The sequence below is a fragment of the Haliaeetus albicilla genome, chromosome 1 (assembly GCF_947461875.1).
Source record: "Haliaeetus albicilla chromosome 1, bHalAlb1.1, whole genome shotgun sequence".
NCBI classification, from domain to species: domain Eukaryota; kingdom Metazoa; phylum Chordata; class Aves; order Accipitriformes; family Accipitridae; genus Haliaeetus; species Haliaeetus albicilla.
In genome coordinates, this window is record NC_091483.1 from 4,184,350 (window position 1) to 4,201,593 (window position 17,244).

The following is a 17,244-nucleotide window of genomic DNA, read 5'->3' on the forward strand; positions in this document are numbered from 1 at the left end:
ATTCATTGGTGGGAATTTAATATTTCACTCTTCATTTTCTCCCTTGTTAATTAACTACTTAAAAGATAAAACTGGAATGGAATTACTTCTCAGAAATGCTGGTGCTCGTGAGCTAAAAGCCATTTAACCTTTTCAGAATAGTGAACTTTGATGATGACCAGTGCAGCTGAGCTGTTTGAAAAGCCATGGTTTCTACAGGGAGTGATAGTAAGGTTTCCTAGGTAGAGTTGTAAGGTTAGCAGAAGCTAAAAGTTAAGTGAGGTGAATAACTAGCACATGATACAATGTTATAAATATTTTTTCTTTTTCAAGAACAAAGTCAAGTACCAGAGTGCGAATTTTCTTTTAGACCCCAAGTCTGCTACTTTGGGTTTTAAATAAGTCATTCAAATGTTAAATAAATAAGAAGAATTAGGGAAATCCACACGCTCTTGCAATCTACCCTGGGCTCAGTGGGGACTCAGGTTCTGCTGTCCATATTCTGTAGCTAGTAAGAAGGGTGAGCAGGCTGTAGCTTTAGTTTGAAGCATATTTTTATATAGACACGTGCATTTATTAGTGGTTATGTGCTCATGCAGAACTTTGGTTTGTGGAGAGCAAGGAGTGCTTAATTTGCAGGCAGTATGAAACAATTCCAACTAAACATCTTACCAGCTGCTCCTTTCTGTTAGGGTTGTGTTAAAAAGCACATACTGCAGAACACATCATTGAGGTGCTTGCTGATAACACCTACCCACTGTAAAAAGCCATCATTTGTATTTTACCCTTTGATTTCTGTCTTTTATTTAGTTACTTATTTACAGGAGGCCCTTCCCCCATACTGCATGAGAGCTTAGCTAATTTCAGAGCTTTTGAGGAGGGATTCTATCAAAAGACTTTTTTCAAAAGGAATACATTATATCAACTAGGTCATGCTTATCTGCATGGTGGCTGACTCTTGACAGAACTCAATAGATCTGTATGTCATGACATCCCTCCACAAGAACCACATCAGCTCTTCCTCTGTATATCCTCTTTATCTGTGTGTATTTTTATGTTCTCCTCCATTGTAGTACCTACCAATTTGCTTTCTGTGCAAGCAGGACTTGCTGGCTTGTAGCTCTGGGATCACCCAGAAGTTCTTTGTAAAGTTTCTTTTTGCACTGCTGCCTTCTTTCCTTTTGGGCGCCGAAGCTTATGTAAGCAATTAGTTTTATGTACAGTTCAGCAATTTCACACTGTGAGTCTTTTTAGACAGGAATTGCGTAGTTAGACAGTAAAATTGTCCATACTACTAGTAAGCCTTTTTGAAACTACTGAAAGATGACAGTTTTAAGAAAACTTTCTGAAGAAAAGATTCTGAAAGAGTGACTGGTGACAGTTTTGCCCTGCTTTCTGTTTTGAAATGTCTTGCCCTTCTCAATGATAGCTTGTGACTTTGTAATGGGACTCAGTCCCATATGTACTTGGGACTTGATGTGAGATTTCTCTTGATATTCACAACTAGTGGAAGTGAAATGTCAGAACTTCTTGAATGTTTAATGAGTTTTTTCCTTTGTGTAGACTTCATATGATGCTTTGTATCTAGGTTATTAAAAATTGCTTCATGTCTGTTGACAGTACTGGACTTCTTTCCAGTGTAGGTACCAAAAGACCTTCTTTTTGAATGAGTACTCCACAGCAAAAACAGCAGCTGTTGACCAGTGAGAAGATAATATTTTGTTATCTCTGAATTGTAACCGGGACAGGTTGCTTTGCGCACTCAGCAGTTCTGGTCTCTGGGTTGTCCGAGATCCAGCAGAGAATGATTTTGTCAATGTCTTTGGGGCACACTATCAAAGTAATCTATGCTAGTTGTCATGTTTTTCTAAAACACAGTGAGAGTAGAAGCCCTGTACATGTGGTATAACGTAATAGTTAGGACACTAAGTCTGACAACCTTGAAATGCTTTTTCACCCTTCAGGAAAGGGGGCTGACCACCAAGGTATTTGCCAGTTTGTACAGAAGAGTTCGTTGCCTCTGTTTAAACTCCCACAGATGGAGGTCAGTAGACCAGAAAGAGAGCATATGCACCAATACCATGCTGTAGATGACAGCTAGGCCAGTTACTTTTGGGATGGGGCCATGGTACTAGACATTCCTCCTTGTTCTTAGGACTGTCTTGGTATTCTTACAACCAATCCATTGTCGAGCTATCTGGAACAATCCATCCATATAGAGACTGTCCAGGTAGCATAAACTTGTATCCCAAACTCATTGCTGTATACCGCACTGGTATGTGTGAGCCTAAGCACTACTATTTCTTCCATTTTCCAGATATTAAAACAAAAACAAGTTCCAAAGCATCCTTGCTGATGCCTTCATTTGGGAGAGAACTGTGAGACTCTGGTCTTATAGTTCTGAGTCTGCCTGGACGATGGAGCAGGATGGGTATTTGACAATCTTTGTTGCTCTGTCAATGCTATTTTATTTTATTTTTTTCAACTAGCTAGCGCCAGGTTAATGTCTGGGGTTTTTGCATAGCTCCTCTGGGGTGCCTGACTCACCCATGCATGGTACAGAGAGCCCAGAACTCTCAAGCATCTCCAGGTGCCTCACCCAGAAAGTTATACATTGCTCTGGAGGCCAGTGTCTGTAAGCTAGGTTTCACAATGCCTAATTTAGAAGTGCATAAATCTTGTATTAGATGAGGCTTACTTTATGGAGTATGCCCCGTGCTAGTCTGTGTTTGGCAGCAAAGCGTTTGGAATTGGATTGCTTCCCAAGACTTCATAATCTAGGAGAAAACTTTTTGTTAGCCTATTGGGCTGTAACTACACTCTGTAACTAGAATGAACTTTCAGAGCCAAATTTAGCAAAGGCTTTGGCAGCAGAGCTTTTTCTAATTCAAGTAAATTTCCTGATTTAGTTTTTTTCTGCCTTTTTGTTTTTAGTGTACATTTTAAAATACTCTTAAAGTGCACTCTTTAAAATACTTCTGTAGTATGTTGTTCCACGCACCATTGTTGTTACGGTAAGGAGGTAATTCTGAAAGAGATGGGGACAGTGACTTGAAAAGTTGACATTTATATAAACCTTATTCATATTGTAATCAGAGTTCCTGATTTATTTTTTACAAATTTGAAATTTAGACTGGGAAAATGCCTTTCTAAAGATGTTGTAATTAGTTTCTGATAAGTTGGAGACTGTCTTTTCTTCAGAATGGTAATGGCAGGAGAAAAACCTGACTAAGCAACAGTACGTATAGAAGGGAAAGAAAAAGTAACATTCATATCCACTTAATTAGCTGGCCAACAATATTGATAATTTGTTTTGCCATCAAAAAGACACTCAAGTAAAAAATCACTTTAGTTATCGCTAGATACCTCTAACTGAAAATAGCTGCTTGAATGGCATCTGCCATTCCGTGTGTGCGTTTTCCTCTACGGACTCTGAAATGGTGTTTGTCTCCTCTTATGTGCTGGCCAAAGTTGATCATAGCAACAGCAGTAAATTAAACATTATAAGACTGTGCAAGCTCTAACCTTAAGCTGTCAGAGATGTTACTCAGTTACCTTGGAAACTTCACAGAATCAGAAGACACTGGTATTTAGTAAGTTGAGGAGGAAAAGTTTGGTTTGCTTTTTGAACTGAAGTTGTTAATGCATTTTCAGTTTATATGTATTTTAGTTATCTGTGCATGTTAGTGCAGTATTGTATTTTGGATGCAACCACATAAAGTGTATAATTAGATACAAAAAGTACTTTTTAAAGTTGAATAGAAAGCTGATGTTGGGGGGGGGGGGGTTGTGGTTGGGTGGTTTGTTTTGGGTTTTTTTAATACCAAACAAACGTTGCACTGGGTTACATCTAGGGCCTAATCATAGCAGGCTCTAATGCTGTCCTGTAGAAAAATAGGAGAGACTAAGCCTTCTTTTACAGAATGTCCCTTCATTGATCCTGTGGGAAGGGAAGTTCCTCTTCTTGTAGGACAGGAAATAGGTGGAGAGGGCTGCTTTTTCATGTGGTGTTTAACAGAATTAGATAATCCATGCTTGCTAAATAGAGGCATAGATTACCTCCTCAGCCCCAGAGTAAAGGAGCAATAGAACAGGTCTGTGCCCTTGGCAGGACTGCTTAGCTCATAACTCAGTTCTGCATAGCCCCTAACTTGTGACATTCAGCTATAGCTCAGTGTTAATAAAAGAGAGGAGGGTAGTTGCATACATACATTATTATTGTCTGGAGGTTCTGGAGTCTGCTTGAAGCATCCCAGCTATCATAGTAGTAAAAGTATTCATGGAGGAGAGACTCAGAGTATGAATATTCCTACCTGATGTGGTATTTTTAAAGTAACAGCTAGTTTTGCTATTGACCTTCAAAACTAACGTCGTAGAATAAACTTGACTTTCAAAAAGGGTATTAAACTCATCCCAAATATCCTTGCTTCAGAGGTGAAGATACTCAGTGCTGCTTTTTGTTCACATACTCCTGTGGCAATTGGCTAGCTATAGTTGGCTTGTGAATGTAGCATGACACTTTAACTGCGCCCAGTTCTTTCTGATTTCAGTGGAAACAAATAAATTAGCCTTAGAGGCATGTTTACTAATAAACGTTGTTCAAGAAGGCCTGCAGGTAAGCAGAACTATTTTATCTACCTCCAATCAAAACACTTAAACTTGTCTATGCTTTTTTTCTAATTAAAGTTTCTTTAATATGTTTGGCTGTGCAAAAATAGGAGCAAGAGAGTTCCTATTGTAGAACATTCTCAGGAATGCAAGTGAGTAGTCCGTTTAAAAAGTCACAGTAATGCCTTCTAACAAAAGAGAAACAACTCCAGGTTTTCGAGAAGGAAAGAAGCCCTCCATTCACCAGACTTTAATGCATGATCTTAGTCAGTAATTGCTTTTATCTCAAATGCTGAAAAATACTTTATATATATGTATATACACATATACACACGCGCGCGCGCGCATATATACACACACACATATCTGTCTATCCACCTATATATGTGTGTGCGTATGTATAAAAAGAAAAAAAACCCACATATTGGTCTCTAAAGTTGACGATAGCCCAGCAGGCCAGAATGGTCCTGAAATCCGAAGTTATGTTTTGATTTTATTCTTGCTACAAAGACATGAATAACATTTATAATGTACTTCTGATGCAGAATTTCATCTAGGACAATTGTTGCTTCAGAGATAACTATGCTATGTTTAGATTTATTTACAACTTAAATATTTGTTCCCTAAACCTAGATCTGCATGTTCCACGAGTACTATGTGGAGTGTTGCTTGATTGGCTATCCTAAGGATATTCTAGAGCATGTTAGAAATGGTCAAAGCTGTGTTTGCATTAAATGGTCTTTGACATTCTAAACCAGAATTGATACACCAGTTTGCCCCTTATCTTTGTATGTTATAGGCTCTGCCTGTATTTTAAACTGTGGTCTTAGATTTATCATTTATTTAGCAACCTTGAAAAATTTTATGTGAGGGTAAACTAACATTGATGTGACCATACAGCACATGTAAGAGACTGGGCCTGTCAAGAAGCAGTCAGTAGTAATAGTATTTGGAGCCTAAATTCTGTCTGCTATTTTGAAGTTCTTCTAGAGCTCTTCTGCAGTGATCTGCAAAAAATAAAAGTGATGCCTGAATGAGGTGTCTTTAAGAGTTCTATTTACTTCTGTAAATTATATTGCTAAATATCTTTCATTTTCTGAGCTGAATGAATTTCAAGCCAGACAGAGAACAAATCACTGAAAATCAAACTTTGAATTTTATTGTGAAACTCCTGTGATCAGTAAAGCTAGACTACCTCCCTTGTAATTATTACTCACTGTTTCCGTAGAGAAGCTTCCTAAAACTTGCCTATCTTATGTTTCAATGGTTTTACAGCTATTGTGACAATAATGCCTAAAAATGTCAGACAAGGACTGCAGTGCTGGACCATCTGCGATACTGATATGTAGGAAGTGGAGTTGTAGATTAGTACAGACATGAACCTGAGTCCTCTCATGTGATTTAATGTGTGCATATCACCCTCAGGGGTGCAACAGGGGTTGGGGTGGGAGGGTGGATGACATGACAACAACAACGATGTCCTGGGGTAGTTTGTCTGTCTGTTAAACATTCCTTTGTTCTCTTCTTGTGTATCTGCCTCTGCACCAGCTCCCACTCTTGCTAGGATGAGCGTAGACTGGACTGAGGCAGGTCTTGCTTGAGATTGGATTGTTTTAAAGTGCTAACATTTTGAAAGTCTGTTGTTCAGCACAGTTTCTTGATTATCCAATTTCACGCTCCTGCTTATATCATCGGTTAATCCTGGCTGCTGACCTTCACTTGAGATACAGCATGTCTGTACATCCAAATAACAGTCAGCACTTCAAAGCTGAGAAGTGCTGGAGAGCGCTGACTTGTTTAACGCTTGGTATTCCTGGTCTGGGATTGTGACCAGGAGAACTCTTGGTGCCTCTGTTAAGCATGGATAGTAAACTTTTTTCCTTTTTTTGGCTCTGCCCCGCCTTTCTGTCACCTGTATGATATGGAAGTTCTAAAGAAGTAAGCTAATTTTGGTGTTTCTTTATATCAAAATTTTATCATTATTACCTGTGTTTTTTTCCCCATCCTCAAACTTCTTAAAATCCTTCTTCTCATGTTGAATGGAGTAGCCTGTATTTACAGTCTTCATGCTGGCAACTCTATTCAGTTAATTGCAATACTCCACTTAAGAAGGAAATGCCAAGTAAGGATTTCAAGGATAGTCTGAGGTATGGTCCACTGAAATCAGTAACTATTTTTCTGTTTATTTTATTACACACTGGATCATATCCCATGTGCATTGTCAACTTGAAATCTTCAGCTACCATGCCACGGTATTTTTTGCAGGTGAATGTTCAGCCTGGGTCTGGAGGGTTTTTGAGCAAGAAGGTTTGAACATGCTTCTTGGATTTTTATGTGGTCTGTAAAAATCCAGATAGAGCCAAGAGATACTGCATCACGTGGCTGCTGCTTTAGCCATGCTGCAGTTATGCAAACAAACAAGGAAACACATGAAAAAGGACTGTGTTACAGAAAATACTTGAACCTGCTGTGAACCCTGCAAAGGAGATAGTCCAAATTGGCTTGAGTCATCAGCTGAGGAGGCTGATAGTGTTCAACATCTAAAAACCAAGAATAGGCAAAATAATTTCTGTCTTCAGAGGGAATGGCTTCTGATAAAAGGCAGTAGGAACATCACAAAGGGAAATGCTTTCGTGACATTTTAATGCGAATCAGTAAAGCAACTCAAAACCAAGGGATTATTTGTAGACTGGTTAATCTTTCTCAAAAGCAATCTGTGATGATATAACAAAAGAAAACAAACCCCTTCAACAGTCCTAGGAAATGGAGACAGTTTTGTTCATGACCTAGTTTTTTTTCCTAAAACATCAGTGTTACATGTCAAAATTCCCTTTGATTATCTGAAGGAGTTTTTCTTCATCTCTTTGCTGTACTCATTGAACACAAGGTTTACTTGGGGTAGAGGTACCACACTTGACCAACAGCCTTCTACTCTGTTCATTAGGAAGTTGTATTATGCAGCATATCTTAAAATTTTCATATGAATATTTTAATAATTAGACTTGCATCAATGTGAGTGTAAATAATAATTCTAGAAACACTGCCTTTTTGAATTTGTTGCCCTTTAAAACTGCACAGCTTGTCTGTTTAATGAACTGTCTGGATTGAACAGTTGGCAGTTTTGTGTCTCTCTTTTTTCTGTTAATCAGCCATGCAAATACAATGTTTAGTGTTTGCTGTGCATCAGAAGTATAAAATATTTTATCTGCTGTAGGACTGCTGATCATGGAGTATAATTTTAAGGAACTGTCCTATTGAAAGTCATCAGGAGTTAACGTATCTGTGCAGCTCTCCAAATCTGTGAGATACTCTTCCTTTTGAAACAAATAGCCCTCATCTAAACATGTCCTGAAATCTTAGATCCCCTAAATCTGGGGCTTTCATGGGCATGCTTTCAGAATTGTTTACCCCTGAGGTAATTTGCAGTTGAAACAGCAACTTGTCAGGTGTAGTATAGAATATTACGTTATGTAGAGTGACCCTCCATGTCTTCCAGTGGTAATGTTCTTCAGAAGTATATAGAAGAACTGGTGGCAAGTTCCTCTTCTTGTGGGGATGAGTAAGGGTGTGATAGAGACGCTGATCTAACTGAAAACCACACTCGTGGAAAGAATTCCTCTTGGATGTAGCCAGACTTTGCAAGCTGTGTGGGCCTCTTTTCAATACGATAGCATTCCTGTTGTTTCAGTGCTGGGGTGTTAAATGCACCTAAACGATGGTGGAGTCAAACTTGGGGCAAAAATGTAGCTCCTAATGTAGACTTGTCACTGTGCTGATAGGGTCTATGTCAAGCAATAGATAGGAATCTGCTTTGGCTGTGGTAGGTAGGGAAAGGCAAAGACAAGGCGCGGTGTCCATCACATGGAGATTTGTCTTGCAGCACAGCTACAAAATGTTTTCATGCAGCCCAGTCCGTATGCCAGTCTGGCAATGAAAACAGATCCTGTATATATTTTACTTTGTTGTGTGATAAATGGCTGGGCTTTTTCAGTGTTTGTGTATGGCTCTCTTGTTCTCCGGAGACTCTCTCTCCTATGATTTTTCTCTTTAGAACACCTTTCCAGAGATGTGCCATGACAATCTTGAGCTTCATCACAGTTCTTACTCCTACACTTATAATTTCCAGCTGTGGCCCTCATCCTGCAATATGAATACAGTGATACTTTGCAGGCATCACAGGGAACCCTCAGGAGTGTGTCAGGACTTCATTTTTATAGCAAGCAATAGTAATTTAGCTTTCTCAGACTTTAAAGTGCAGGTTACAGTCCCTTTGGAAATCTTTATGGATGTATTTCATCTTGGAGCTGTGCCACCAATGTCTATCTATTGCTTTGTGATACTGTTCTGACTCCTGAGAGATGTTCTTGCTGAAATATTTCCAAAATAAAACTCTTGCTATCACAGCTATATTTGGACTAATAGTGGGATAAGTTATGGTTTATCAGATCGGCTTTAAGGACTTGCACTCCAGCGGGACCCTGAGGTTCCAGAGAAGGGAAAGTTTATGCAGGTGTCTTACAGCATTTCCCATATCTTCTGCCCAATTCTCCTTTGCTTTAACCTAAAACTATAATGTTCTGCCTCCCAGCACAACTGATTCTTTCTGCCTGTCTACTCTTTCGGCTTACATTAAAGGAATCCCTCTTATGTGTCCTGTTCAGATTTAGGATACCAAGTGTTAGTTTCGTCATTGGTTTTGCGAAATATTTATGTTTTGATAGTGCTGGAACGCCAAAAACCAGTACCTAGGTGTTCTTTTTTGTAAGGTCCATCTCCATTCTTGATTAGGTGGTCCAGATAGGCAAACTGGACAATGGTTTGTGAAGAGATGAGGGGAAAGAGAAGTGTAAGGCCATAACAAGTCTACAAGTATATCAAATGTCCAAATAGTTATGGTAGATATCTAACTTGATTCACTTATTATTGGTAGAGATTTAAGAGAGGAGAGAAAGAAAACACTGATACTTTATAGGTGGAAAGGCAAAAGAAAAAGGAGTATTGCATTTGTTTAAAAAAACAACCAACCAACCAACCAAAACTGAAAAAAGGCATTTTTAAATTTCATCTTATTCCCCTGCTCCTGTGAGAGTTTGCCACTGACTTCCATGGGACCATAAACAGATCTCTGCTTTATCCTCTGGTATGCAGTGACATCTACAGAAAGTGGAGCACATCAAACAAGGCTTTCCCATTTAGTACCGTGTCTTTTTTTATGACCCTTTTTTCATGTATTCATTAGTTGAAACTTATAACTTTATTTTATGCTTTTTAATGCATGTACAGTATTATTTATCTTTGTACATTCCTGTGGAGATCTACCTATTTATTTTTAAAAAGTTATTTCACTCTGACAGAAGTTATTTTGACAGTTGGAAATGCAACAGCAGTTTACATACCCAAATTACTTTCTCTTGATGGGTAGAATGTCTAGTCTTGTGCTGTAATGCCCTAGAAGATTTCAGCTTTATTGAGGTAAAGTTTCTTTCACAACTGTGTTGTTCACATCAAGAAGTGGGTTTCTGACGCTTTTGGTCTGAGTGCTTATTCTGAAATTATCATACAGATAGCTTTATTATTAGATGTGTTTATTATTGATGTAACGTTTTAAATCATTTAAAGAAAATACTAAAATATAAATTCCATTTAATTTAAAAAAATTCCAAATGGATAAATCAATTAAGGTACACGTAAGGCTTTTTTGCAGGATTTTTCTTGGTTAGACAAAACCCTTAATTCTATCACATACATTTTTGGTTGGTTTTGCTTCATTGATTTTTTTTCCGCCCTTAATTTTATTTTTTTTAAGTTTCTGCAAGCTTATTAGGAAGAAAAAATAGCTAGCTTCTGTGGTATGATTTTATTGGTGTTTCATCCTTTATTTCTCTGGGCAAGACAAAATGAATGCAGCCTAGTGTATGTTTACAGAACACTGCCTGTGGATATTATTTTCTTAAGACTTGAGTACATGTTTTAACCTCATGCACTGCACAATTTCAGTAACTTCAAGACAACCATTTAATGCGTAAAGGTAAATGTGCATGTAAGTAAATCTTTGCAAACATAACCCTTAGGCTACTGAGGCTCTAACCCCACATTTTAAAAAGGACTTTGTAATAAGTAATTTTTTAAAAAGAAACCTAAAGGGAGGGGAAAACTAAAATTTCCACTCCAAATATGAAAAGACAAGGAAAAAAAACCCCATTATTTTTATTTCTGCTGTCTTTAAAAAGGTAATTTAGTAAGTATGTGTAAGAGTGTAGACACCTAGGCTCTGAACTTCATGGCATTTATTTTTTGATTGTTTTTGGTATTTCAAAATATGATCGTTTAGGGGTAATTTTTCTTTACTCTTGGATAATATTAAATGTGTCAAACCAAGGTTTAAACTTACTAAATCAACGTGTATAAATGCATTAGGAGTTGTTTCAGTCTTATTTTTTTTCCCCTCTACCAGGTCAGACACTATAATAATATTAACTGCAAACCAGATCCAGGCCTCATTAAACTAATACAGCAGAATGGTAATCAGAAAATTGCCAAGTAATGAGCAAAACCCAGAAGTATTAAAACTTATTAAGCGATTGTGGCTGATGAGCAGGTTTTATAGCCAAGGCTTTCATGTCTGAAAAACGACTCTGGTAGTTTGCCAGCTGACATTATTGGTTAATTTGTGTTAAACTCAATTTTCGTAGAAGAAAGAACACAAAGTAAAATAATATCTCAGTGGAGTAGGAGGGAGCACTTAAAACCCATGTAGTAAAAATCTACTCGTATGTATAAAATCCTTGGCAAAAAGCATTAAACCCTTTGGAGAAATAAATGAGTAAAATAGTCTCTGTAAAATATAAAGAAACAATAAAATAGATGTAAGCAGTGAATGCTAGAAGGACATGAATGATTTTCTGGGTATTCAAAGGCTCTTATGCTCCAATAAAAGATAAAGTGTATAATAGATGAAATATGTCCATGCCATAAGAAGAGACAGAATAATTAAAAAAAAAAAAAAAAAAAGAAGAATATACTAGTGGTAATGTTTTAGCATTCAAAGGCTGTCAGCATTTTTCTTCTTGTAGAGATCTGTTATGTGTCCAAACTCTGGATTTCTATTCTTATTCTTATGTGGAGAGATTTTTAGTTGGGATTGAAGGGACTAAGGAAAAAAGAAGAATACAAAACAGTTTCACAAATATTTGAGCAAACTTCCGTTTTTATAGTGGTTTCATGTATGACTTCTCTAATGTTAAGTATAATCGCAGGAATCTTTCAATTGCTGCACAGTTATTACTGAAAGAGGCATCTGGAAAATGTCTTCCATAGTGGTTTTTGGCAGAGGCTATAAGCAAGCATGGGCAGTGTAATTAAACTGACAAGTGTTTGAGATACTGTATTTGTTTGCTGTATGTACTTTCTTTCAATAAATATTAGCGTTTCTTCTAAATCTGCTCTAGCTGGTGACCTGACACATTTAAACGTTAGTATAGCATGTAATGTGGGAGAATTGGGGGGTCAGCATTTAGGATAAAATATTTGAAGCTTTCTTAGCTAATACGTGTTTGAAAGATGGTTTGCAATAGCTGAGCAGCAATAGATTTCTTCAGGAAAAGCTCAGTCTGACAGAGAAGACAAATAGCTGCCTCCAGCAGATTTCTCTTAGTGAGCTGTAAAAACCTTTTGCTGGAGAAAATCAGCCTGGAGCCCTAAACTTCCAATGCTTTGAAAACTTTCGAGGCTTTTGGTGTGAATCCTTACTCTCTTTCTAATAAATGTCAGAGTATGGCCTGTGAACTTGTAAATTTAGCCCCTCAAGGGATGTATGGGGTTGAGCCAACTGTACTGCAGATTCTGGGTGAAGGCTGAACCATGAATAACCTCTTGATCAGGTGATCTCTAACAAGACTTAAGTCTGAGCAGTAGCTTTCTAGCTGACTTTATCTGGTTTCAAGTTTGCATTGCTTTTTGTAACTTCATGTACCTCTTCATCTAGACACCTCTTTATGTTGTAAACCATGGTGAGACTGGACCAATCCGATGCAACCGGTGCAAAGCTTATATGTGTCCTTTCATGCAGTTTATTGAAGGTGGAAGAAGATACCAGTGTGGATTTTGCAATTGTATAAATGATGGTAAGTGATGTTTCTCTGATCTGTGATTCATACAAATTCCATGAAACTAAAAAGAAACTATATCCCTAAAATGATTTTCTTGACTTGCTGACTTGATGAGAAAATAGTGAGATGCAGTAACTAGACCTATTTCACAAATAATAAAAATACTACCCCAGAAAAACACGTAGAAACATTTGTTTAGTATGATTTAAAAAAATAAATGCATGAAAAATAATGCTGAGTCATGAAGTCCAGTCTGATACCATCAAAACGTTATATAAAAATATTATGTCAACATAGGATACAAAGCTGCTTGTATTGCTAACTGAAAGCAACTTTTGTGTGGAAAAAAATTAATTTCTTTAAGAAATCTAAATGCTGAGCAAGAACCAAATATTTACAGCCATGTCCATGACTGTGGATGCAATGGTTAAATAACTTATTAATCTTACTGTGACAAGTGTTGGTTTTCACAGAAGATACCATGCCATATTTGTTCAAGTGTGCTGCATGTGACTCATAACTGTTCTTGTGCTCTTGGCTAAATCCCAAATCTTTGCCAGAACTAGCCTTTCTAGACATTTGTATCTAGCTGGATTTCCTCAGCTGGATCACAGCGGTATAGTGCTTTCCCTAATACAGTAATCTTTTCAACTCTGAAACGTGAACCTTGAAAGACTCATTCCAACTTCTTTTCTGCTTGATGCTCAAATGTTTGTGCAAGCATAGCAGATAACAAATTTCAGAGTTTGTTAGCAATTTAAACTCTCAAAAAGAGAAATCTAAATGCATTGTGAAGAGTTTAAGAAAGACATTTAAGTTGCAGTGTTGCTTTAAATCATTACTACAGTGTTTTATCCAAGTCAGAAAGCACTTTAAAGAAAAACTTTAATGAGGACTAAAAATGGCAAACAAACAAGGTAGATATTCCCCCACTCACACACACATATGCTTTTTACAGGCAAAAATGTGAAAAAATAAGCATTCTAACTCTAAATATATATTGATTGAAGAAAGAGAAGCTAAAATCCAGAGGTGACTCTTCCCCAAGGTGACTCTAACTATTAGACTAGCTGTATATAAATTGTTGGTGGCAAACCCACTTGATTTCTTAATGCTTTGGAGTTCTGCACCTTTTATCTGTAGCTGCAGAAGGTTCCCGGTATAATGGACTCAATGTACTTTGCTGTACAGTAGGCCAGGGTTGTGAATCTTGTAGAGCTCTTTCCAGTGAAGTGGTATTTTTCAATAAAGCAGTACACACTTTAGGAAAAGTGCTGTTTTTACTGCTGTCCCTCTGCAGAACTCTGCCTCCGGTGATTTGAATTAAGCTATGAGTAGACTGTATCTACTGCCAAAATAGTCACTGTTAAGTCTGTATCCTGAGGGTAACAGGCTCCTGCCTGTGGAAATGACCTGGGTCAGTTTTACCTACTCAACCCTGACAATGTAGAGGTGGGAGAATATGGACATTTATAGGGGAATATGCCCTGTCTTCCAAATGCAAAAGGAGCTGGCATTACTAGAATGTTGTGGGGTTTTGTTTGGTTGGGTTTTTTTTAAGCCTAGGTGGGGAAGAATTGGGTTCATTGCAACCTGGGTTAAGTGTTTAAACTCTTCCCTTGATAGTAACACAGGAACCTACATTAGTACATTGTATCTGTTGAAAGAAATTGTTGGGTTGTTCCCCTCCTTCCCAAAATATAAACTTCTTTTTCCTGTTCTTGTGTTGGCTTTTAGTCCCTCCATTCTTCTTTCAACATCTGGACCACATTGGCCGACGGGTAGACCACTATGAAAGGCCTGAGCTATCTCTGGGATCTTATGAATATGTTGCTACTTTGGATTATTGCCGAGTGAGTATTTCCAGTATGCAAACTAATTTACAATTTTATGTCAAAACAAACAAAATCCTTTAAATAGCTACAGTAGAGTAAATACACTTGTAAGCTGAGTATCAGATTCCAGGAACATTCTGGAAAACATAGATAGATGCGGAGAATTTAAGCTTACAATATTATGTTTTGTTCTTTTGTGCTGCAGAGTATGAGACTAGCGAGTAAGAATAACAAACAGTGCAGCAAAGTTATGGATCACCAGTCTTCAACTGGGGCGGTTTTTTTGGTCCTAGCTACTATGTTGCCCTGTTTAGAGGAGACAGTTGAAATTCTGATGCAGTGTTGCATTTCAGATGCATGTCTTCTATTGGTTTTTGAAGACAGACACATGCCTAAATTGCCTTCCCAATATTGAAAACCTTAGCAAGGGAATTCGACCTTGTAATCCTTCCCTGGCAAGAGTAGTTTCAGTGTTCTGACCAGTAAATAAGTTACAATGGAATGGGTTCTCTCTCCTAATATTAACTCACTGCAGAATTCAATCCAAAGCCCACTCAAGTCACTGTAAATATTTGTAGTTGATTTTATTAGAGAACTGTATTTGATATTTCCAAAAGCATAAATTACTTAAACTTTTCAAACTTTAGCTCATTTTACAAAACCGCAAGTGTGACTTCCTCTGTCCACAGTATGGACATATTTTTCTGTTCTTGCTGAAAAACAGGCAGAATGTTCTTCCTGTCAGTGGAATTAAGGTCATGATAAGGTTAGGCAAGGCAACTGGATCCTACAAAGTTTTGAAGTAGGTACCAGTAACTTCCTCAGACCATGAAATTATTGCTGGTATGAAGAAAATGAACAGTTTTAATTCTGCTTTCTTGCTAGGGTACTGCTCCAAAATCCAGTGAAATCCCTGAGACGACCTATATAGATGTTATTGAAATCTGGGTTAAACCCTGGAACAGGAGAGAGTTGTAGTGAGGCATTACAGAAATACAGTGCAGGATCCTCAGTGTACATCCTGTGTAGCTCCATCAAATTTGGTTAAGCTTTGCTGATTTCTGGCAGCTAAACATTTGAAAACTCATGTGTACTGAATGGCTTTGTGCTATTTTCATGGTTCTTTTTCTCTACTCCAGAATGTAACCGTGTGTGATGCAGTCGTCATCACATTGCATCTTTCAGTGCAATGGCTTTTGCCATATAGCTTAAATCAGGGAGTTTCCTTGAGAAGTCATTGAGTATGGTCTGTATTCTTGTTGCAAAGACCTGTCCGTAGACTTCTAGAATGTTACAAAAAAGAAATCTCTTACAAATTTAACACTCATGCTGGAAATGCTGAGTCATTAAATTTTACGGAAGTTAACATTATTTTATAATTTATTTTTCATTTTGCTCCAAGTTGCAAAGGTTTAATTCTTTTATAAATTCAGTTTAAGACAGAAGTGAAAAGTCATTTCCCTTTGTGCTTATCAAATGACAAAGATGAACAGCTACAAAAAATGTTAACAAATAACAGCTGTTTTGCATTATGGCGCTCATGCTAAGCGGATGTGGCAAGAGCACAAGCCCTCATTTCTACCATATATTTGTCAGAAATTATGCAGGGATTCTTTATAAATGGTGATGCGATACAAGAGTTTAGAAGTAGTGTTTGATACCGTTTTTGAAACTAGAATCCAAATACAGTAAACAGAGCAGCTTTTAAAAATACTGGCTAGTTTTAGTTCACAGGAATTAATCTTGATTTATATGAGTCAAATAAAGTGAGATCAAGGGTATAATGTTAAGTTTAAAGTGTGCCAGGACTATGGATAAGTCATAATTCAAGGGTTAGATGATTTTTTTCTTAAATGGAGTTTTCTGAGGTTTAGTTTAACAAGTATAATTTGGTTAAGTCGTCAGAACTCTATATGAAGGAAGTGAAAAAGTATAATGGAAAAGCTGTCTTGAATTTGACACCACGTGTCCACTACTTGTCTTAATGGGAATTAGGAAAACTGATCTTAGGGAGTATGATGATTACCATTGCTATGTTGACTTTATATGACCTTCTTCCTGGGTACCTCTCTCAGCATTACATTGCTTTATTTGGAAACAAAACCCCTTCATCTTACTTTTTCTTACTTACAGAAACTTGTGTCGGTAGTGTATGTCACAATTTGTATGCCACTTACATTACGAGTAAGAGGAATTCTCAAAGGAATCCATACCAGCCCAAGTCACTGCTGTGTATGCAGCAGTTGCATACATTGAATGTTCCAGTCTCATGCTTTGATTATCTTGCAGAAAGTCAGCTTATTCCTGAAAGAACAGTTCAGTTGTCCAGAATGCGTTAGAGCATGAGACAGCAAGAAAGGCAGGATGCAGATGATCATGACTTGGTACTGCTAAGAACTGAGATATTTTAATTCTAGTTCAGTACCTAAGTTTTATTTTCTCTTTTCAGATTGGTTAGAAATCACTTAACAGTTGTTAGACACAAATGCTAACAAAACCTGAATTTAAGTGTTCACATTACCAAAATGGTATTGCGTATTGATATAGGGAATGAAAAAACAGTATGGGTACAGAAAAAAGGCAAATTTGTGTAAACACTTGAATTTGAGCAGAAAATGTTTGTGTTTCATCTTATCTAATAAACTGTTAAGCCTTCGCATATTTTATTCCATTAGGATGCTATTTTCCAGTAATAATATTTTATTCCAGGGGTG

General features: G+C 37.3%; 1 protein-coding gene across 5 annotated transcripts in view; it reads left to right on the forward strand.

Annotated features, from left to right (window-relative positions):
- The window catches only part of SEC24D (SEC24 homolog D, COPII coat complex component), a 73,070-nt gene that overhangs the window by 38,294 nt on the left and 17,532 nt on the right, over window positions 1–17,244 (forward strand). For all 5 annotated transcript variants that reach the window (XM_069803404.1, XM_069803231.1, XM_069803310.1 and 2 more), the window contains 2 exons: window positions 12,572–12,710; window positions 14,433–14,548. In XM_069803404.1, coding sequence (XP_069659505.1) covers window positions 12,572–12,710; window positions 14,433–14,548 — 255 coding nt within the window. The remainder of the gene's footprint in view (window positions 1–12,571; window positions 12,711–14,432; window positions 14,549–17,244) is intronic.